At 38.0% G+C, this 24126-nt stretch overlaps 1 protein-coding gene across 4 annotated transcripts in view; it reads right to left on the reverse strand.

The window, feature by feature from the left end:
- Positions 1-60: 60 nt before the first annotated feature.
- Positions 61-24126, reverse strand: part of LOC110991010 (calcium-activated potassium channel subunit alpha-1-like) — an 85397-nt gene continuing 61331 nt past the window's right edge. For 2 of the 4 annotated variants that reach the window (XM_022256069.2, XM_022256071.2), the window contains 14 exons: positions 21068-21115; positions 17599-17705; positions 17239-17307; positions 16559-16645; positions 14280-14374; positions 13640-13717; positions 11494-11542; positions 9950-10049; positions 8785-9006; positions 8245-8449; positions 7116-7208; positions 6392-6522; positions 5817-6020; positions 61-5362 (listed from right to left, as the gene is read on the reverse strand). In XM_022256069.2, coding sequence (XP_022111761.1) covers positions 5123-5362; positions 5817-6020; positions 6392-6522; positions 7116-7208; positions 8245-8449; positions 8785-9006; positions 9950-10049; positions 11494-11542; positions 13640-13717; positions 14280-14374; positions 16559-16645; positions 17239-17307; positions 17599-17705; positions 21068-21115 — 1728 coding nt within the window. In that variant the 3' untranslated portion in view covers positions 61-5122. Of the gene's footprint in view, positions 5363-5816; positions 6021-6391; positions 6523-7115; positions 7209-8244; positions 8450-8784; positions 9007-9949; positions 10050-11493; positions 11543-13639; positions 13718-14279; positions 14375-16558; positions 16646-17238; positions 17308-17598; positions 17709-21067; positions 21116-24126 lie in introns of all 4 variants that reach the window. The other 2 variants (XM_022256067.2, XM_022256070.2) reach the window with 1 other exon arrangement.

Below are 24126 nucleotides of genomic sequence, written 5' to 3' on the forward strand. Positions count from 1 at the left end.
TTTCCCAACAAAAGTGGCAATTTTGCTTTAAAAGAAATGAAACAAGGCATAGCCAGGAGATTGTGGTAACACCTGTACTTGACTTTATTGTAAACAAGGTTGGTACTATAAAGGGTAAATGATTATTTACATTATGTATTTTTGAAATATTTGCACAGCTGTTTCATCAGAATATTAAATTAAAGAGGACAAAAAACTTTGGCTTGCCCAAAGGAGGGGCAAAAAAAGATAGATGCATCGATGACAGAACTTGCAATGTCTGAAACATACAGAAGACATGCAATTTTCTTGTATTTTGGGAGTTTAAACATAAACTTGTAAATGTATGTAGATTGCGAGAGTGAGTGATGAGATTAAGAAAAATGACAAACTTTTCAAGAGGATAGAATACCAAAATCAAATACTGGTAGTTCATGTTAGAAACTACTCACTGCAATACAGGAATTGGGGGGAAATGGTCAACGTCTACACAGCAGAAACACAGTGATCATTACAACAGCCATTTTTCAAATCAGGAAACCTGTTGTCTAGATACAGCTGTCAGTAGAATGCTCTGGAAACTGATTTCAAACTGAGTTCCTCTAACTGTGAGAGAAACCCACCACACCTGTATTCATTATAAATCAGGATTTCAAATCCTTTAAAAATTATTGATGATCACTTACTTTAATAGCAATGCTACCTGCAAACCTGACACAGGGTGAACATGGAAATTTCAAGTTGGTGACATTCTCAGCTTCCTTAAGCTATCGTTAGAAAATGGTTTCTTCAATACAAATAACACAATGGATATTAAGACGGATGTCTTTTACTATGACCACAAACTTGGACCTGTTTAAAGTTTGCTTAAAATCTTGGCACTTTTATATCAAATTTAAATTATCTACCTGTGATTTGAATGTGTACTAAGCCCAATCTCGTGGCACTAATAAGCACATGATCTTACGCTAACAAAGGCTGAATATATTCTATGGAGTCAGTAAGCACGGCAAAGTGCATGATAACCTCAAAAGAAAAATGTGCTAAACTTAGTGATGTAACAATGGAAAGCTCCAAGTGTACCCATGTGATGTTTTGTTCCAAGCACAGCGACTGTGAAATGTTCACTATGAAATAGTCTTACCGTTAAGCAAATTTCTAGGGCCGAGTCAATTCGAATAATTCACCATTGGAATATTCGACCTTCAATTCGATGGAATATTCGGACCAACTGACAGATTGTTGAGGAACAAACCACATACAAAATCAGTAATAATAACGCCCACAATTGAACATTATGATCATAATAGCTTCTCATGTCTATGAGTATCACCAGCCAGATTTAGCTAGATTTAAGAGACAAATAATACTTCTTTTCCTGTTGAAAAGATATATGCCTTTTAAATTTTTTAATGAATAATGTACTTTTTGAATCGTTTGAAGGTTTCTGTTACTTTTCATCCGAATCTCCTTGGAACAAGCCTCCACAGTGCAATTTTTCTCATTTAAAACAAAAGGACAATTTTCTCCTCATTTTCATGAATTTGCATTGGAATATTCAAATTCGAAAAATAATATTCAAATATTTGATAATCGATCGAATATTCGGATATTCGGCACAGCCTTACAAATTTCTGCACCATGGTTAGCAAAAATGCAGTAAGCAGTACTGTGGAATTGGGCCCTGTTGAAAACATGTGAAATAGTTCCTCAAATTTCAGAAATTCAACTAATAGAATACAGAATTCCTCACTTGAGCCACACAAGAATGCTTGTCATGTCTGTCTGTCTCTCTCTGTGTTCAAAATCAAAACATCTACTCAGAATAAAGGCTGGTTCATACAATTTGCTGAGATCACCCTGTTGCAGACAAGTGAACTACAGTGTACAGATGTGAATTAACAATCCTCATACTACTAAAGATACACTCGGGATATAATTTGAAATCTGAACTAACTATTGTACTTGAGTCCAAGATTGTCCTAAATCGGTATCTCCACTACAAGTTTTGACGGAATGAAGAAAGTGTACAGATTGCCAGTTACATGCAATTGCAGTGCACCAAATGCTTACTGGAATATATCTACAATTGTTTGCATGAAGTGGTTTCTTTAGATGCAGCAATATATGTTTCTCAATGATAGTTGACATTACATTATAGCTGAATATGTCATACAATAATAGATTTTTTGTGGTAATATTGCTGAAGAGGATAAAAGTGAAAATTGTGCAAATTGAACAAGAAATTACGTCATGAGTTCACACTAGATGTCTTGAAAATGTCAAATATGTACAATGTTTGTAATAAACGATCTAAGTCAGCTCCAAGAAATTTTGGATATACTTATTTATTCGGCTAGTAGTATGGTTCTTGGCAAAGGCAGGATGGGATGTAATATATATACAGGAAGGATTGATGCATAGTTTCACAGTATATACATACATACATGTTGGGCGTGCTGTCACATTCTCTGATCTCACTAACAGTGCAGCGCTATGCGGTTTGCATGGTGTTGCCAATATTAAAAAGATAGGAATGCATGATGTCATTGTCAAATGAAACAAAGCGTTTCTCACCATCAGTATTTTACAGTGTCTAAGCACAACTTTTAGATTTGACTGTAAGATTGGAAACAGACGTCATGAGTCTACAGCCATTTTATTATCACCAAAGCTGTGGACTATGACAATTTGTGTGCTCCAGAAAGAGAACTGTATTTTTAATGTAATTTCAGCCGAGCATGCTGCTGGATAATGAAAAAAAATGCACCTTATATCACACTACTCACCGGCTTATCACTGGTAGAACTTACATATTTTTCCTTCTAGAAACTGAATTCTGTACTGCAGGCGGTCAAATCTAGCAAATAATGTTGTGGTATCTTCATAAAATCAACTCTTTGATTCAGAATAGTACAGAGGCATCATACACACCCAATTATTTCAATATTTAAAGAATTTCCTTCAATTTTGGTTTATGCCTTGTTTGGTACATAGTTTTGTGCATAATTTAAGACCTCTTACTTTCAGTCATTTGCAATGAGACTTGACAAAGTGGAACATGTGAGCACAATACCGCCAAATACCTTTCACATGGTTCAACAAAACCGAATTAACATTATTCTCTGGTACAACTGTATCAACATGTAGTGGCCAACTTATGTGCATGTTATAACATTACGTTTGCAAGAAACCAAAATTAACTTTTACAACACAAATCCTTGGGGAAAAAAAGAAGAATAGTGAACGACAGCAACAGTCGCTGCTTTATTTGGCTGATTACAACTCAAATCTGACTCATATGTGCTTAACAAAATTACAAAAATTTACCACGTCCACGTCACACTAAATACTAAGTTACTCACTAAAAAAAAATTAATACAAACAAATCTAAGACTGTAGCTAAAAGCGCCTTGCAGTAGGGGACTACCCTAATATCGGACAACCACCAAAAAGCTGTATTATCCCATGCAAGATTCACACAAGACCAGCATGAATACATACAATATTGGTCATATGTACAGAAGAGCCTTTAGCTATTTACAAGAATACCCTGCAAATGTTGAAATTCATTTTTTGGAGATATAAAAATGCACAGAAACAGAATGACTTATGTTAATCATTAATCAAAGTCTGTACATAATCTATTTACAACAATTTAGGGAACAAAATTAAGTACACATTAGATAAATGATATTGGGTAAAGTGCATCTAATAGAAATAACTAAAATATTTGATGCACTGTAACCTAATTTCTAATTATATACATAATGAAAGTAAAACAAATACTAGTCTAAAAAGAATGGTTTTTCTATTACTTTTGATTAAAACAAATCACTTCCTCAAAAATGATTTTTCATTCCACACCATTCATTATTTTTAATTTAGAACTGTTGATATTTTCGTGGTACATGATACTGCTATTTGAAGACACGTTTATATTGCAATTTTGAATTCTGTATATTTTACATCCTAACATTAGAACACTTTGGTATTTTTTACATATGATGATACGAAGAATTTTTTTCAAAATGTCAAACAAAAGTGCTATGTAAACTTAAAATTGCGTTTGGGAAATGATACACATAAGAATAGTTACTATCTTGGGTTTCATTGTGATATCATATAATGCAGGTTGAAATTGGTGTCTGTGACCTACACTATGGTATGGTGACTTTGTTCTTGAGCTATATAATTTATATCACAATTCTAAAACCTCCACCTCAAAAGCTCAGTCATCTAGTGGTTGTATTGCTGATCCAGTTCTTTAGTAATTCATTTTGAATATGCTAATTCATCCAGCAGTCCTTTTATTATCTGTCATTTTCGCGATCAATACTGGCTTTCTTTGGAACACTACATTGGGACATGTCAAAAATAGTCTGCATGGTAACAGATACCAAGACTGCAATTTTCACAGACACCTATACCAATGTTTATAAGTTGAAGAATGGAAAAAAGTTTTATAATTAATGGCCAGAAAATAATAATTAAATTTCCCATAAACATGCTATCATAAATATCAACAACTGTCATAAATCATTATGAATACGGCAATTGCATTTACACAAGCAGCCCTAACAAAGCAAAGGCTCCAAGAACTTGCATGCCTTCTATTATTCTAAATTTTAAAAATGCATCTAACGAGACAACAATTGCATTGACAGGACCCTTGTTACATTGGAAGACATCTCCAAGACTTTATCAGCATGAAATGCTTTTCTACAAAACTTGTCATGCATGCTTTGGCAACGGTATGAATTATCAAGGTGAATAAAGAAACTCAAACAATAAAAACTCTGAGTGAATGCTTCAGATAATAAACTTTTCAAGAGTGGATGAATAAACTTAAAAAGACTGACTTCTCCCGTTGGGACATCTGACTATTTCTGGTAAAAGGATTTGACATCAACTTTACATTACCCACCTTAAAGTGTGACATATATGTACAACATTGGTATAATTTTATTATTTAATGAAAGAGCATATCATTAACGTGTTGGTTGCACTGGTTATGCTATTGCAATGAGGAATTTTTTAGATTATGAGCAAATCTGAAGAACAGAATTAATAGTTATATCTGAATACAATTTTTGCTTCTGGCAATCTATATCATTTGATTGGATGACAACGTCTCTGTTGACTATAGATCTGAGCCAATCAGCGCCGTCTCTGGTATCTCCTTGTTCATGTTCAGGTCTTCAAAGTGTTTCAAACAGAAGATCCTGTCCCCAGCTAGGATATCAAAGTCTTGAGGTGGGTTGGTGATGACGTAGCGTTTGCTAGAGGATTTGCCTGCGATTATCAGGTTGCGATATATACCGAGGCAAAGAATTCCACTCTCCAAGGCATGAAGGAATAAGGAGCCATAGGCTGCGCCCTCCTAAACCATGAAAAGAACAAGTCCTGGACAGTTATCTTTGCTGGGAGAAACATTAAATAAGGTCTAGAATCTGGTGTATGACCATTTGAGAGCGAGCCACAAGGTTTCCCCAGATATTCTTGTCCTCAGCCAATCTGGAGACAATCAGAACCACACTCAGGTACAGTTGGCACCAGATTTGAAATGCATTTTCAACCGATGAGATGGTTGACGCACTGCCACAATGCCTACACACCACAAGGAACAAACATGTACAATATACATTTGACATGTCTGCAGCTTCTGCTCTGTAGCAATTGCATCTCCTCAAGTTAGCCTACATGCACCAAATGTAGCTTTGAATTACAAAAATTCTGTTGACTTTTTTTGGGGGGGGGGAGCCTGTGGAACCTTTGGAGTACAGATGGCCAACACGGCAGAAAATGACAAAAACATGGTATGCGTTTGTCCCTACCTTAAACTGCTGGAAAACCCCCGTTCCAATGCTGAGCTGAGCTACCGTGCACCTGTCTCTTAACAGCTCCTTGAGACGAGTCCTGCTGATCTGCACTCCTGGGGGTAACTCTCCACCCTCGGCCAAGATCTCCTCCAAGTCAGCGTTGGTGCCACCCGTGATCATGGTCCTGATCAACGTCAGCGAATGTGCGTTGAAGTATGTCTTTCAAAAGACAGAAAGGCATGACGTAGCTTAAATGTCACCAAGAAGTATCAGAGCTCAAAGTTATTGCACTCCTAAGCACTAGACTTCCTGTCAACAGTCAGTAACTATTTCATAAAGACTGTGAGTAGTACGTAACCCAGGCAGCATGCTAAATATCAATTACTGTACTCATGAGGGAGTCTAGCAAGCATACGGCAAAGGCCATAGCACAGCCAAGGGCTGTGTCAGCAACAGTATACCAACAACGGTACACTATGCGAGGGATCGACCACACTCATGAAGGAATCTAGCACTCTGGTGGAAAAGGCTGTACCAGAGGCAAACAGCTGCGTCCAATACAACAAGATGAGACAAAGCAAGAGACTTACTGCGCTCATGAGGGAATCCAGCACACTGACTGCAAAGGCTGTGCCACAAGCAAATGGCTGGGTCAAATACAGCTCCGTGTCTGGATCATCTTCATCATCGTCATCCAGAAACTGCACATTAACATCATTCACTGCAGAAAAATGGGGATCACATGGTCATATCGTTAGAACCACTCCAACAATCCATTTATGCTCTTGCTGACATTTGTTTGGCCATTTTCTTAATATTTAAGTTTGGTTCACATTTCAGACATAACTTCAGCTTGACTGATATCACTATTTCATGTTAAAAAAGTAAAGATGCCATCCTATGAGCCAAAAACTACCTCAATTAACACTGTGAAACAGCTAAAACTTTACGTCAGAAAAAAAGATTACAGAGAAAAGCCTGAACACTCTGTAGTCTGTTATGTTTCAATTCAGTCACAGGAATTTTTCATGGGAAAAAGAAAGGAAACTATTAATGGCAAGAAATTACAGGAATGGATAACAACTCGGGTATTCAGCAAAAATTAAAATCAGCTATCCAAAGTGCTACCCCGACCTAGCCAGATGAAATAATCAGCTACAGAATTCTCATTGTGTTCTCCATCATCCACAGCTGCGGAGTTGGCATCCCGGAGGTCCTAAATTTCTACTTCAGAGGAGAGCCGAGGGGGCTAACTAGGCTGTTTGAAGGAGGAGGCTGTTATCTCCTTCTGGGGCCTAGACCTGGCTGACTTACCAAGCTCGGTGATCATTGGTACGGTGATTTTGGGTGTGCCTTGAGTGGAGAGGCTCCTCTTGATACTGCCGCCGTTCAGTCTGGTCGGTGACTCTGAAACCAAATCAACACCACGGGATGGCGAATTAATCGCTTGGGAAGAGGTGATGTGTGTGACAGTTAAGAGAGATTTCCAAGAAGGTTTAATTTTGGGAAGTATTGATCTTCAAGATGCAAGTGACTCCAGTGCAGTGTTCTATTCGAGTCCCTCACAAATCTCTGAAAGTCCCTCTATCACAAGTCCATCACAAGTCATTCTGTCCTAAGCCATTTCCCAACTATTCAAATGAACTGTGACAAAAGCATTCCTTTGTCATTGTTGGTCCTGTTAATTATGACAGGCCTTGTGACTCGACTTGACACAGGATTTGTGAATGGACTTGTGAAAGGACTCCTGTTATAGCACTTCTCACCATACACCTGCAAACATATTCAAACACTGGCACCATAGTGTTAGGGACAAGACATGTATTGAACAATAGCTACGGTAGGGATGAATCTGTTAAGGGAACAAATTTCTGTTGCCACAAATAGATCTGGGATTTCCCCTCCAAGACACAAACACATGGCTTTACATGCCTCATGTGGCTATTCCCGGTTTTCCTGCAGTCAAAGAAACTCGGAGATTAACGCTACAGGTACATTTCTCTAATGGTGAATATCCTCCCTTCATGCCAGAGAATTTGTTTACGGTTTATATCTATTCTGATCCTTTCATGGTAGAACTTGTACGACCCCAAAATGCCTCTAACATGTCCAAAGGTGTCTTTCAAGGTGGGAGAATGTGTGTCTCTGGGGAAGTCCACACTTCCAACCAACCTTATATCACATGGACTTTTGTTCTCAAGTCGAATGGATGTTTAAAACAAGGCCATGTACATACAGTATGTGTTAGCCAAAGGGATATCATACATTTACATTGGCCACAATAACAGGTCATTTTCTTTTGTAAGGATAGTTGTGGGAGGCAAATCAGAATACCGTTGGTCCCTGCATCCATGTTCAAATAATAACAGAACAAGTATGCGCAGCAAAGCGCCCTCTCTCAGTCACGCATGCGGCTCATAAACCCACTGATTAGGATACTCACCAGCAGCGTAGGCCGCGATGATCTTGGAGCGTCGGCTGTGGGCCCCGGCAGCCATGATGGATTTCAGATTTAGCGAGGAGAGGATGGTCTCCTTGTCTTGGAGACCCTGCTCAACGCTATCGCCCAAGTTGGCTGACAGGATAACGCACATGGCACTCTGATGTACGTTGACGTTACACATGTCAGCACGACTTAGTGGGGACCCCTGTTCATCAAGGAACAACCTTCACTTAGAAATAGCCATCTCTACCTCTAAAAAACAACTTGAACACCTTAAAATGAATTTTTTGTTATTCGTACTTTCAAACTATTTCAAACTTTCAAACTATTTCTAACTCTTTAACCAAATACAGACAAATAGCTGTGATTTACAATTATCATCCATTTCTTATCTCTCCTCAACAAAGTACCATTGATCAAAAAGTTAGGCACTGTGGGTTTTAGACCATGCCCAGAAAGAAACATATTACCTTCAATTTGACAGAAAGAAACTCTTCTGAAATTTCACTCAAAGAATGCATGAAGTCAGGTTCCACTTACATTATAGATGAAAACTTTGGGGAAATTCATGATTTTATCCCACTCTCTCTCGATGTATTTGATGTTGCCTAGGAACACGATGGTCCTGAGGTCTTCATATTTGAAATTGCTTGCTCTAAGCGGCATGACAAAGTTCCGCAGACCAATCAGAGGTGACGACTCGTCTCCAAAGAGACAAACGATGATGTGGTTGACCAGGTATCGGCGCTTCTGTGCTGATGTCTAAGGTAGAGATGAGAATTAGACTTCATGGCAATCAGGTGACTTGTGTTTCTGATTTTGAGTGGCTCTCTCATCAGCTCTGATAAAATCAATCTTTTGTGGAAAATCTAGTTGACCATGGGAACTGAAAGGTATGTACCATAATAAATTTTCTGTTAGTAAATGTTGCTATGCATGCTTCATTCTGTCCATTTCTCACCAAACATGAAAGTATCATGAATCGACTGATTGTGCCCGCTAAGTCACAGTGGGCATTAAACATCAGCAAACATGGCGTCCTCCCACAGCACATTGTGTCATAAGTGTCTTTTACCAAAACTAAAGCTAGCGGTGATAAGTCTTCAGACTACTGATGTGCTGAGCACAAAACTCGGCTTTATTTTTTGTAAACAACACTGAAAACACACTTTGCTATGGAAAGATGCCGTGTTTGGTGATGTTTGATACACACTATAGGTCACATGACTTAGTCTATTAGAAAATAGAAAATAATAGCAATTTCTTGGAGGTAATTTCCCCATATAACAATCAAGCATTAAACCAATATGTATCAAACAACAGAATTATGATATATTAAAATATCCAGAATTTAGTTCCTCTTACCTCCTCCATTTCTACAGGCATTCAGTAAATAACCAGAATTGGTAACTGTGACTTAGGCTGTATCCGAATCTCTTGTCTAGAGCTAGGTCTAGGTCTTCGCTCCATTGGAAATGTGTGGAGACGCGTAGACAATAGACCAAGCCGTAGCTCTGGAAGCCCGTTTTGGACACGGCCATAGATTCACTTGTTTCATGGAAGTTTAAATACTGTAGTGAGTAATTACTTCTTCCTGCAAGACTTACACAAGACTTGTACTGTGCATTTATAATTTGAAAATTATTTTATTTTCATATTGCCCAAATTTAATGTATAAAATTCTTTAACAATATTTTGTACTCACAATCAATGCATCCTCAACCGTCCTGGCTGGTGTCCAGTGAAAGAGACCAGTGAAATCATACGCCGGCCGATCATGATCTGATGATTCTGATAAGTTGACTCTGCAAGACCCAAAAATATAATTGATAGTCTTGATATGACTGACTTCAAGACCCTGCCAAATGCTAGTGCAACAACTTACAGAGAACTGTTACACCGCTATCAGTAGGCCTGAAAATAAAATGATACAAAGTCACTTATTTTGTTTCTTCCTCATAGTGAATGAGACAGGTAACTTTTTGATGAGGCAACAAGCTTTCTTTGGGTAAGGCACACTGTGAATAAACTTTCTCACAAGTGTCTGGCACAGGGTGCAGAAAAGTGACTTCACAAATCTGCGGCATATTAGAGAGCCTTTTACATGGTAGCAGAGGTTTTTTATTCTCCCTACCTTTCTGTTTGTCACCAGTGAGCGTTTCAAATGCACCGAGGGGTATTTAACAATAATTAAATAAGGAAAAGGAGTGGGAAGTCCACATAACAACATAAAGATCCCTGAACAAAATAAAATCAGTCACTAGGATGTAACAACAGACTGATGCAAAGAGATGCCACAACTGAAGTGGCACGATACTCCCGTGGACCTTTTTCGACGGGGGTGCATGTGCATTGGACAAATCAGAGCATCTTATTGGTCAAAGAGGTTTTCTATTTGTTGTATCACCTGAATGCGAGCATTACTGTGCAATTGCATGCATGGTTTCTAATTCAGTTTTGCTGTAACAGCCTATAACCTTGTCTATCTTTTCAACGGAAGTCACTCTTATGAAAGGAAGAATGATCTAGCCATCCCAAGCTGAAGTGCACCCCAAAAGGCGAAAAGAAAGACAGGTGGTTACAAGCAGGTTCTGTACATACATGCCGGAGTAAATTGGTTATGCGTACTCAGTGTAATCTGCGTCAAACGTGTATATACTTGCACGCCTCATAGTACGCCTATGCGGTGAGTACCAAAAAAACCACACCCTCTTTGGTCCGCTCGGAGCGGATAGAGGGAATGAATTTTTCAGACAGACTTTGCAAAACCTTAGCTTGAATGGAATGTTGGTGTAGAGGTAGCAAAAACATTGCTATGCATAACATTATTCTCAGAAATTTTAAACGAATTGGGAAAAGTTGAAATAATTTGAAAGAAAGATGCTTCTCTTTCCAATCATTTATTCTTCCAGATCTGGTTTGAAAAAAAAAATGTAGAATGTTTTTTATTTCAAAGGAGCCATTTTTATCCTTAGTTGCAATGGATACTTGGACATTTTGTTTACAAGCAGAATGCTTTATTGAAATGATTGGAACAAGTCTTGTCGGTGACATCAAATTGACAATCTGAAGGGACAGCTACCAGTACATGGATGCTACTTGAATTTCCATACTGTTAACTCATTAGGCTGACAGAAAGGGTATGTCTGGGACTTGACTCAACACCACATAGACCTTCCTCATAATGTGACTCTGGGGAGACACTCTGCATATTGCAGCTTTGTTCAAAAACAAGCAAGAGTCGCTTACCCTTGAATTTTTAACTCTGCTAATTCTGCACTCGGTGACCTTGCAGGGGCTGAAGGAAATATTCAGTAGGCAAGAAAAGTCATTAGCTATCATGGTATGAACAGCATCTGATCTTCTGGGTGAACAAACTGTCTGAAGTTCTATCTCAGAATTCTTTTGCTTTAGTAATAGATTACTCTTATGCATAACTTAAACTGATGCATATCACTGTCTCAAAGAGCAGGAGAGTTGGCACATATCAGCTTGGTATTTAGTCATGCGTAAATGTCTTGAGGCAAACATTGGCTAAAAGGTAAAAAATTCCTCGTTATTAAAAATGCAGTGGATTATAGGCATGATGTGATGAGGTGATTCATTGCCAAGGTGAACGATGCAGCAGCGTGAGAACGTTTGAAAAGATTGATAAAGGCAGGGGGAATGACGTGAGCCAGAGATAATCTAACCACAAGTGTGGCAATGTTCATGGAGCTGCTTAACAGTTAGCAGAAGTTTGAGCAGAAAATTTCACTAACCGTAATTAAGTACAATTTTGTGGCAATGGTTGGCGTGAGTTGTGCTTACAGTCACGCAGGCGTAGATATTTCAACTGTTTTGTCACTATAATTATGCAAATTTTGCCCCAAGGTCAGCATGCCTTTGCTATGCTTACTGTTTACAGTCCCCATAAAATATGCAGATTAAAGCATGCTTAGCAGTGCCATGAAATTGGGCCCTGGTGGAATTTGGAAGAACTACAAATAGAAAACTTCGTAAAAATGATTTTCATTGAGTTGAGCTTAAATTTGGAAATATGTTAGGCCATACTGATGCCAGAGTTTTGTAAAAGGTCCAAACTAAAATTGTATTAATGCTCATTTTAAAGGCTTATTTTCTCATTTTTGATTTTTCAAACGGTCCACTTTTGAAAGTTCATATTATCACACTGGAATATTCACTTTTCGAAATGTAAAGCAGTATTTACAATAGTAAGACCTATATGTCATTAATTGGCCTACTGTAACAACTGAAATTTACTTCCATTCTCAAATTCGGGAAGTGTTTTCTAAATATTGCCTGAAGGCTTTTGTCCTCCCATTTTTTTTTTTATTTTTAAAGGGGATGCTTGCAATAAGGTATTGGGACAACAGCAAATGCAATTAATTTTAATTACAGGTTTTTGCCTTTACCCGATATATCAGTGCTGTAGTCAAGGCCATCACGACCAGACACAAGAGCAGACACAAGACCAGCCACGAGTAACAGAGTGAATAATGACAAAGCAATTGTTTTGTTGCAGTTCATTTGAACAGTTTGTGACTTAAATTCAGACTGGAGGTCTTGAGTTGGTCTTGTGTGGTCTTGTGAAAGTCTTAAGTGGTGTCGACTAGGTACAACACTGCTAAATATATATTTTTTATAATCATTGCATACTCAATGCTTGTCCAAGAGCTTGTGAAAAAATTCACAAACTTACTCTCCCTGATGCAAACTACATCTTGAAATGCAGTTAAATATGCACAAACCATCATGTGCCATGAAAGTGCTGTTCCAGGCTGTAAAGCGCCCTCAACTATCCGTGCATGAAGCCATTAGCAAATTGCTCGTTGTCTGACTATAAGCCTTCGCAAACCTATGTGTTTACTGCAGTAGACAATGACTAACTTGTCTGTTTCTTTTTTTGTGAGAGAATTTCCAGCTGAAGATGAGGGAAATTAATAGTCTTTTACATGAACAACAAATAGCTCACAATGTGCATGAACGTAATTTTGTAATCCAACCTAATAAAAAAGGGGGTACCACTGCTTTTCAGTTCAAGGCCTTTAAAGTAATCTAACATAATGGACCTTGATGGGACCTGCAACATTTTCACCAATATAATATTTATCTTCGTGTCGGGATGCCAAACCCAGTGATGCATGAAAACAAGTTCTGTTTGCTCTGTCTAATGCAAACTATAAGCAAATTCCAGAACCAATCAGCGTCACAACTCTCTTTAAAACTAGAAAAGTGGCTGCCAGTGTGTACTGCTGCGTGAATGTTTGCCTGAGGGTTAATAAGGGGCATCACACAATGACCAAGACTGAAAGTAATATGTGAGTTCGTCAGCATGGGCACTGAGGAGAATTTTTTTAAAATCCTCATCTCTCATCAAAGACATTTTTCCTACCTGGTTCGTGGTGATCACCTAGCCTGGTCATTGCCAGCAGTTTGTGTCCATCTTTGTGGGTGTACTTCTTCGCATGGTCTAGTGTTACAAGAACAGACACACCAGTGAGTTAACACCAAGACAACCGGATTGAAACTGTTTGAAGAATGGGACCAAACCAGTTTAATAGAAGTAAACTGACAAAGAACGTGCTGTACAGCAATTTAGAAAATATGCCAAAGAGAAAGTCAGTGGGAGGTTTTCACACAAGGGAGAAAATACAAGGGTATTGCTTTCCCAGTGAAATATAAAAAGGCTAGTTCAAACGAAAAGAGATCACTGACCTTGCTGCAGTGGCTGGAAGTAGTGTGCATTTAAATACTGATTATACTCATTTCTAAAAATATCAAAGTTGATGTCATTTTTGTATTTAATGGGAATATGCTAGTCTCTCTGCAAAGCTTTCAATTCATTTTCTTTTCAACCCAAACGTCTGAGTTCATGGCATGAAGAACTTCTTTAAAGGTTACCCTGTGAGGGCCCCTCCCTGTCTGCCCCCTCAAACACCCCCGGCATCCTCGATTCATCTCAATAATTAAACCAAGACGCAAACGGAGTCACAGAGAAAAAAAAAGAAAGAGCCAGTGACTGGCAAACTCACTGTTGTCCAGGCTCTCGCACTCTTTGCATTCACACTTCCAAATCTTCTCCACTTCGACACCTTCGCTGTGGCAGGCCCGACAGTAGTAGTATGCCCTGCCGACAGCAAGAAAGGGGAAATCCAATCATTGATGGCAATCAGGATTTTAAAGATAGTCCCGCACAAAGGGGGGAATTTTGTCTGAGTCAATTTTAACGATGGAATATTCAAATCATCGACTTTCCATTCGATCAAATATGTGGTCGTAACAAATTCCCACAAGAGCAAAAACAAAACATTTATCAGTTTTTACAAACACTAAAATGGAATAACTTGACGGAAAAGTAACTTTTGGCATTGTTGTTAGACATATGCAATCAGCAGCCTATGAATTTACCCACAACACCTTGGAATATGCTCTTAGAATGCAATATTGTAACCAAATAATTGAATTTTTCCTTTTTCACTCATTGCTTTTCACCTCCAAATATGCGAATTTGATACAAAATAATCAAAATCAATCAAACATTCAAATGTTCATTACAGCCCTTCCACTGCCTGAGGAAAGAAACCAATACTGCTTAATTTTAATAAGAATGGTAAAATAGAATTCCCGCAGAGCTATGCAGTATATATTTGAGAGTCATTGTTTTACAATTTCATATATCAACATATTTTTTCCCATTCTGTAGAGGTAATGCATGTAAATATTTCAAAAGAGGTTATTTAATTTGGAGATTGCCGTTTTAGCATTTTAGCTAAAATCTTCAATGATTGGCAAGTTGTGAAAATGACGCAGAAGCCCAATGCCTTCTACAAGAAAAGCAGATGTGTTCAACAAGAATACTGCTCATAATGGGCTATGTTGAAATGAAAAGGAAAGGAAGCATGCATGAAAGGCAAAACTTAGAACAGAACCCACATGCATGAGCTTGAAAAACCCAAACTTGACTGCATTTTGGAGTGGTTAATTCTGTTGAATTGAAGTCACGTCTGACAATGTCGAATCTGCAGTTTTGGAAATCAATACTACTAGGAATGCTTTTAGAAATGAAGCAACGTAATTGGGTAATTTTGAAAAGGATGACCAAAAAGACAACCAATTGTCTTTAAGCATTTAACCTTCAGTTTTATTTCCTGCAATAACTGAAATCAAAAGTTAACTGGTTCAAAGTTGCTGTCAATGCACACATCTAGAAATCAACGAGGCAACCATCCATATAGCCACATCGCACTTTACTTCATGTCGCAGTTTCACTGTCGCTTTCACCTCTGACAGCAGCCCCTAAACCCAGACGCGTCTGCGTCACGCTTCATCACTCACACCGTGAAAAATTTGCCACCCTTCCATGAAAACACAACCCCCCCCCTTGCAAAGCCCTCAAGAAAATGTCAGACAGGTTCAATGCTAAAAAGAGGGGTAGGGCGGGGAGGGGGGGGGTGTATGCGAAGTACATTCTGGGTACTCCTAAAGTCATTAAGGTGACTCTATGCATCATTGATGATGATTTCAAAAACCCCTCATGATTACAAAAAAAAATGATAATAAATTAGCTGACTTGGGCGGGTGTGAACATTTCTTAGAAGTCATTTAAATTCGAGGTGCAGATAACAACCTCCGATACATACTGGGAGTACAGCCAGCTACAGCTACAGCCCTGGTTTGATTCTTGACGAATGATTTTGTGCAGCCTTGCAGCAAAGCAAGAGATTTTGAAATGGCTGGAAAACTCAAAGTTAAAGTGATACTCTGTAAGTAGCCTGTGCTGGTACAGGGCTACCTCAGTCACATAACTTCATAAACTGAGTAATAAACATGGTGGGAAAGCCCATGATATGATAAAAACCATTCTCGTCTTACACAATGGATGAAGAGAACACACAACTCAACACTGCAGTCCAATTAATATTATTCCACTCCATCCATGGAAATTAGCATTTTTCTTTGGTGAAAGTTCATGTTCAAAGCAAACACATGAGCACTGAAAAGCAGCTTCACATGCTTCTTTTCAACAACAGCTTTATCAAACATTAATATCAACCATGAAACAGCCACTGAATTGGAAGTTTTTATGCATTTCGCTTGAGGTTGGTTCAATGAAATTGATCTGAGAACACATCTTTGATCTTCTATATAATTAAGATCTGTACATCTTTAATTTCATTGACTGTCCCTCCGTTTCTTTGTATTTCTTCCTCAGAAGAAAATGAGCCTCTCCTAGCTCAGATGGAGAATAACATCAAAGAAGGAATGCCTGTCACCTTAAGCTTGACTTGTTTGAAATGATGGCTTGTCTTACCTCTTAGCTTCAGTTGCATCTGGAGCCAGGAAGAACCCAACTGTTCCCTGGTTGATGGTGATATAAGGACCTGGGTTAATGATAATTCTGAAACAAAGAAAAATCAAAAATAATCTTTACTTGCATTATTTATAATTAAAATTTAACAGAATATTAATATTTAGAACTAAAAATTTACTTTCAAGTTTTGTTGAATTCTGAACAGCCTTTGTTTACCTTTTTCATGTAAGAATCATTGTTTTTAATTTTACTGGTTTGGTTTTCATATATCTACAGACTTAACTAAATAAAGACAGTGTGGATTTTGCTTTGTTCAAGGCATTGTAATATATTATAAAAACATCAGTGGTATTATTCCTATGTCCTCTGTGTTCCAGTACTTAATGATGTTCAGAATTTCTTTTGTGGAATCATTTCAACGTACAAGGTTTTCATTACATAGTATCTTGGTTGTTTTAATTTCTCTGGTCCAGACTGGTCACACGCCAAGTTTGCAAAAAGGACTTTGGAATCTCTTACGAGTAACTTTGTGCAAGGTTCCCCTCACAAAAGTGCAACATGTGAAACGGTGTGTTGGATTTGAGCTGTCTGACACAGCTTGTCAGGCAGGAAAGCTCACAACCATTGTTGTTTAGTTTCTGTTGATTTAACCCATATGTAAGTGGAGTTTCAGAGCTTACTCGGTTTCGTCAAACTCGTTGTTCTGCTGTACAGCAATCAGTAGTAGCTTCAGCTTAATGAAACACTCCCTGTGAAAGATGACACACACCTCATGTCAAATCTTTGTTGACCACACGAAGCAAAGAGACAACATAATTTACCACCAGTGAATAATGCCGCAGGTCGCATCGTCTACGTCAACTATTGTCCCTTGTGTGTCATTTGTGGGAAGACTTATGCCGTTCTTACTCCTGGAAAATCCAAGGACAGGTGAAGACTGCATCCAGCAACATTGTCTGTTGCTTATTTGCACATGCCCAAGCCCTCCCCTCTTTGAGTATCAGATTTGATATTTGAATAGACGAGCCAAATTTACTCACTTGACCATCTCTGGGGCTGTCATGCCATCAAACGCTCGAGACAGACTTTCTGTGTAGATCTCATTCCCACAGCCGTGAAGGTAATGAGACATCCATCCCTCTGGGCTCTCCTAAAAAAAATGTAACACCGTAATGGACAAAAATCTCACAGACCCCAAAATGGCCAGCAATTGTTTAACTCGTGAAAGGTTACATTAAGGGTTATTAAAATTCTCCTTAAGTGTTGTGCATGAGACAGCATGTCTTCAGAATTTTCTTTCAGTTGAGGAAAATTTAATCCTTCAAGTTCTGTCCTGTTAGTTTGAGAGGGCAGACCACTTTTAAAGTGAATTTTTTTTCAGTGTTACAATGTTACAGTGCAACGGGCAATGCACTGAGGTGGAAGTTCATGTTACGCATAAACATGCATATTAACTTTTGCTGTGCATAATCTACAAGTAAATACATAATGCTCCCTAAACTCCAAACATTAAGGTGCCTGGACCCATCATTGTAAGGTGGCAGACTTTACGATTAGTAAAGCCATCAATTGCACGATGACGTGTAAAGTCTATTAATAAATTTTCAACATTAGTATTCAGCACTTTCTGAATTAGTTCTTCACATACCTAATAGGCACAATGAACTCATTTTAGTTTACAATCAAAAGCCTTCTTTGGAAATTTGACGTTATCTGTTAGTACGCCTTCTTCACTTTTGAGCTTTTTTTAGGCTACTTTCACCACCATCATCAACTGTCTTCAAAATATTGATGATGACCTGTATTTTTGTAAACTCAGAAATTCTAGTCCTTGTCAGAATAAAATTACACCAGGTGGAATAATTTCTACGACAATAATAGCCTGCAGTCCCTCAAGGGAATATCAAAGGTTTTGAAAAATGTACTCATACTTAAGAGAATGTAGGTTAATTACATGGAGTGCTGAATTCTAATGCTATGCGTGAGCAGATGGGTACAATGTTCAATATTACATTTTCAGTAAATGGAATCTTCATCTTTAGTCAATAAATTGCACGAAGACAGAACAAGGATTCTGAGGACTGGAATCCTTCAGTAAATGCAACAGTGTTTCTGAGGTATAGCGGTTCCTTGTTGAATCTTGAAAATCCAGTTTTTAAACACAAGTTTACTTTTATCATGTGCATTGAAGATTATGTATACTTATAAAGTATTTTGATCGTCAAGTTCCAACAAAAAAAATTTCTGACTACTTTGAGAGATCGTCATGTGACGAAAACGAGGAGGAATTCTTCCCATTTCCATTGAACCCATTTTGTTAATTTTTGAGTAGTGTCCTCAATATTCAGGAATATTGAGCAGTACTGCTCTTCTTTGCATATTCACCAACATGCATCAAAATACCGAAAAAAGTTCTTCAATTTTCTTGGTACTTTATCTGCACAATGATCTCTACTTTTGCACAACTTTGATTATGCCAACGCTTTAATATCTAATAGATGAAAGCATGCGGCTTCTAAAAATAGAAGTATGATCCTAGACATTACCTAAAGCTCTGTTTCCATTAATGGCATCTATCTGCCATCATATTCTGTGACAGCAGGGAATACGTCCTGCTCTTTGAAAATAACCTGATACCGTGCTGAGAAATTCAATGGAAAGTTGGAGATTGTGGATACTATCAAATTCTCAGCTTGACTTTTGGTAATAACTTCTTGATAGGGCTCCAGACTCATTTGAAATGTTTACTGCCCTTAAAAGCATGCAGCAAACATTTGCACATTGGCCCTGCAAATTACGTACTTCAATTTTTCTGCAGCACAGATGAGCAAGCAAAAAGGTTCTTAAGAAGGCTTGAGGCTTTATCATTCTATGAATTTTAATTTATAGAGTTAAAGACTCAACAAATCCTGGGAGTGAGGCCCAGGTTAAGACACCCCTTCAGAAAACACTATACCCTTCCTGCCTTGTCCCATATCTGGAAGTACATTTTTCAAAATTGAACGTAAAAATAACTGGGCTAAATCTTCACAAATCCAAGACATGAATCTTACAGTTCATACCATTTAGGTCAACAGCAGGCAGAGACATGGCACAGCAAATACATGGAGATCACATGGCAATCACAACACACCAATAAAAGAGAAGAGAGAAAAACCAGAAACATATCAAATAGAAACTGTCGCTCTAACAGGAGATGCAATCAGAGGTGGGGGAGGGGCAGAGGTATTCAAGGTTCTCTGGTTCATCTAGACATCCGACTCTAGTCTCAGACTCTGGTCTGTGAAAACTGCATGCATGCCACAAAAAGTCTGACTTATGAGAGGTCATTTTTGTCCCCTCTCCAGAGGGGGCAGTCAGGCTGCAACTGCAAACTACATGCTGGCACTGGTTTTAATCTTGCACGTTCTACGAAATTTGAAATGTTGAGAGTGTCCCTCAGAATCAAGTCTCTGAGGTTTTCTCACCAGCAAAGTTCACAGTCTCTCACTGTCTCCTGCAGCAGGACCACAATCTCGTAACTGAAATTTAAGTTGCGGGGGAGAAATGTACCTTTGGTAATTTGTAGCATTTTAGCCTTGAAAAGGTTTCTTCAAGGGTTGAAATATATTCCAATGTCAACTGCACCACTTACATAGTTGGAAAACTTTGCACATACTTAAATTTAAGGAAATCCTTTGCTTTTGCAACTCAACTTCAAAATATAGTTTTGTGGCATCATACAAGTTTATATGGGTTTGTTCTATGTTAATGTGACCTAAAAATTCTTCATCACAGACAAAATCTTCAAAAGCCGGGTACTGCATGTACGAACCTGAACATCAAATTGTGAAGGTTGTGGACGTATCACATGTCCTTCACTCACCTGAGGTGGTGTGGGATAGTGGACAGCAATCCACCTCTCAACAGGGACAGAGGTCATGACCTCCCCCATGCCTCCTTTCATGAGATTCCTCAGATCTCATGAGAGTTCAGCAAAAGGATCTGTGATCCACCACCTGGCTGAATGAAGGACACAGGATACCTCCGAAACATTCCAGTAGGTAGTACCTTTAGAAATTTTGTCTGTGATGAAGAATCTTTAAGTTCACATAGTTTTGTGGCATTTTTTCCAAGTTAAGTCTGTCACAGAGCAGATCACAAACAAGATTCTATTCTATAAAAGGAGTGTACATATGAGATCTTCTCACAACATTCAATTACAACATCTAAAATGGGAAATGCAATAAAAAAAAAGAGTGGGACTTCATGAACACAAGAAAGGGGGGTATTGCTATTAGTCTATCAGAAATCACTGGTCTATCAGAAATCACTGGAATTAAACTGAAAAAAACATTCAACAACAATTCAACAAAAAAGGACTTACTACAATTTAATGAGAACTCTTTCCTGGTTGTTTCAAAACATGTTAGAGACAAAGGTCCGTCTCAGTGGAAAAAACAATGACTGTCTTGTGGAAGGAAGAGAAACCAGACAAAAAACTATAAACCACTGACAATGCCAACTTACAAGGTACGTCTCAGCCGGTGAGGAGGCATTCTTTACCACTGACTGAGTCTGTGAAAGCAAAACAAAACAGCATATTGCAATGACATGTACTATTATAAACGGCGTTTATTCCAACCTAGTTACCTTTGGGTTTGGGTAAATCAGCCAAATACAATCTAAACAAGATTCATGTCAATTAATTTGGGATTTTTGCCGTGCCCGACGTGTATTATAACACTGCATACTCAGTGTTTGCCCCATGAAGGCTTGTGAAAAAACCACAAGCATACTCGGGTGGGACTCAAACCAAAGACCTCCTGGTTGTGAGTTCAAGGCGCAAATACATCCTTGGAAGATTCGATGTCTCTGCAATGATTACACTGGAAGACGTATGTCACACCAATACACGAGTCATAGCAAATTCTTTCCTTACCAACTTTTAGACTAAAATGTTTGTAAAATTGCCTGGAGCTTCTTTTAAAAGCTCAGTGGCCTGGGCACAATTGGATACATCAGTATGATGTGACAACAATAAAATGGAGCCGATGCATCAACTTCCAATCAACACAAATTAGTAGTCACAGATTCAGTGAAATTTCAGTTTTGAGCCTACCCAAGAATTTGGCCACAGATAGACTGGTTTATCAGTTCCAACTACGTAGTTACATTGAGAGTAACTTGCAACTCACAACAAAGTACCCACACCATGTACCCTGCAGTTTGAAACCCTGAAAAGAACATGCAGATTTTACCTCAATGTCACTAATAACAACCTAATAACAACAAGATTCGTTCATATAGAAACAAAGAAATGAACTGAAAGTACCCAAAGAAATTGAGAAGTAAGCCCATAGGTTAAAGTACCAATCTACAGAGACAAAGCCAAATGGAGTGCACCGTTAGGCAGACACGATGTTCCAGCAATGTTCCATATTTTGGCCATGTGTTTGTAGACTTACAGAAGTATGCAGCCCCATGCAACCGCAATAAAGCCTGATACCAGCTTACAGATGAGTTCTAACCTCTGACATGTCCCATGCATTTGTTATGCTATCCACAACTTTGCTATGAAATCGTTAAAAATGGAAATACTGCTAATTAAGAGGAAACACTTGAAGAAAAGATGTCAAATATTGCACAAACTGTGTATTCATGAGGTGTACGTTGGCCTATTCCAAGAGAATTCAGTTCTATTTTGATAATTTTTGGACACAAATTTAGGTAGGATGAATCAAACAAGAAAAAAACACAAGAAAGAATCCAACTTTGGCCCATTAATATTTCATTTACACTTCAGAGACTCCCCAAACTAGTAAGGAGACTCAACCACCTCAGTAGACATAAGTTTCAAAAGCATGTATTTACAAGGACACATTGAAAAAGACAAGAAAGTAAACCTATGAAGGTATGTGTCAATCTGAAATCAATCCCCTGCCCCAATAAATGCCATTTTATATGAAATGACTTTGTTCTGTGCCCTCATTTTGTTAAGCTTAAGACTTCATGAAAATTTGTTGGACTTTCAAACAACTGTCAGAAGCACGTGTTTTCATAACAGCTAAGTTTAAGCATAATAGCTAAGAGTAAAGTAGGTCTGAAATGTCGCCAAATGTTATTACTTCAACTGTGGGTTTCAATTGTCAGAGTTTTAGAGGTAAAATTCCAAGGCAGGTAGGATGCCTGGTCCTGTCTGAAAATTGAGGAATTGAAGTATCACATTTTGGTTAAGCATTCCCAGTTGGACATAAACCAGTGGGTATAATTTAATTTACTCGTGTTAACAACTTGGAAAGTTCAAACTGGGTAGGACGCTAGTTGTAGAAATATAGTTGAATGATTTTAAATAAATTGGGGGGTTTAATTCCACTGATGGTGTGAATTTCCATTTTAACATGAAAAATTTTCAACTGTAGAACACTGCTACAACAGTCTTCACAAGTTTAATGCTAATAACTTTTCCAAATCAAGAAAATAACTTTTTAGTTTAAAATTAATCTTTATTCATCACAGGAAGAAGAGATACTTGCCAATAAAGCAATAAAAGCTATAAAATATAAACACTTGTTTCCAAGGTGAGCTTGTGCATTTCTCCCTGAAAAAGAATTGGCAAATAGCTTGAGTCAATTTGTGTCCTCGGTCAGTGAACTCAAAATTTCTGGATGGCAATTAAAAAAAAAAAAATGGCACCATATTTGTTAATGTATGCTTGAATTATCCTTATTCCGATGGACGGAATTATGGGATTAAAGGATTACCTTCTAGAGAGAATTACTCTACAGTTGACGAAAATTTGACAATTATGATAATTTATGTACAAGGCATATACAAGGACTCAACACAGAGCGAACCACATCACAAACAACCTCTTTGAACATTGGTGATCGCAGTCAGTGATAAAATTGCTACAGAGTGAACCTTCCTCTGAATATTACCGGACACTCAACCTAAATATAATGAATATTCACAGTGAAATTTGTCTTTATCGGTCCCTAAAACCCAAACAGTGGACAAAGGAATGTGATGTTAACAATGGCTATATGAAGTCAGTAAGTTCAATTTGAGAGATGTGTATCTTTTTATTTATGTGTTCACATTGCTTTTTAAGGGCAATAAACCAGGTTAGAAGTAAGGCAGATATATGTAGTCTTTGCAAAAACACACCCTCTCTTTTCCCACCACAGAGAGAGAATCACAGTATGTCACTGAGACTAATTGTACATGAATGGATTGAATTAAAGCTTACATGTACATGCTCTGCAATATTCATGAATACCACAATATAAAAATTATAATACAGCGTTTAAAGTATAAAAGCAAGGGGTGGCAGTGCAGCTGGGACTTTACATGTATAGTGAATGGATTACAAAACAGTACAAATAGTTTGTGCCTTAGTTTGCATAATAATTAAATTCACTGCATATCAATAGATCAAAGCTTCCGGGAAAGGTGTTTTTGGAGGGAGGAGGGAAAACCTAATAATCCTGATGAGAGATCTGTGAGACGAGAACATCTGCCACACAAATGCAGATATATCCCTTAAGCTACTAGATTCAGCTGGTAATGGAGGCAAAACGGGTGTT

The sequence above is a fragment of the Acanthaster planci genome, linkage group LG03 (assembly GCF_054643075.1).
Source record: "Acanthaster planci isolate LZ-2023a linkage group LG03, COTS_SCS, whole genome shotgun sequence".
Classification (NCBI taxonomy): domain Eukaryota; kingdom Metazoa; phylum Echinodermata; class Asteroidea; order Valvatida; family Acanthasteridae; genus Acanthaster; species Acanthaster planci.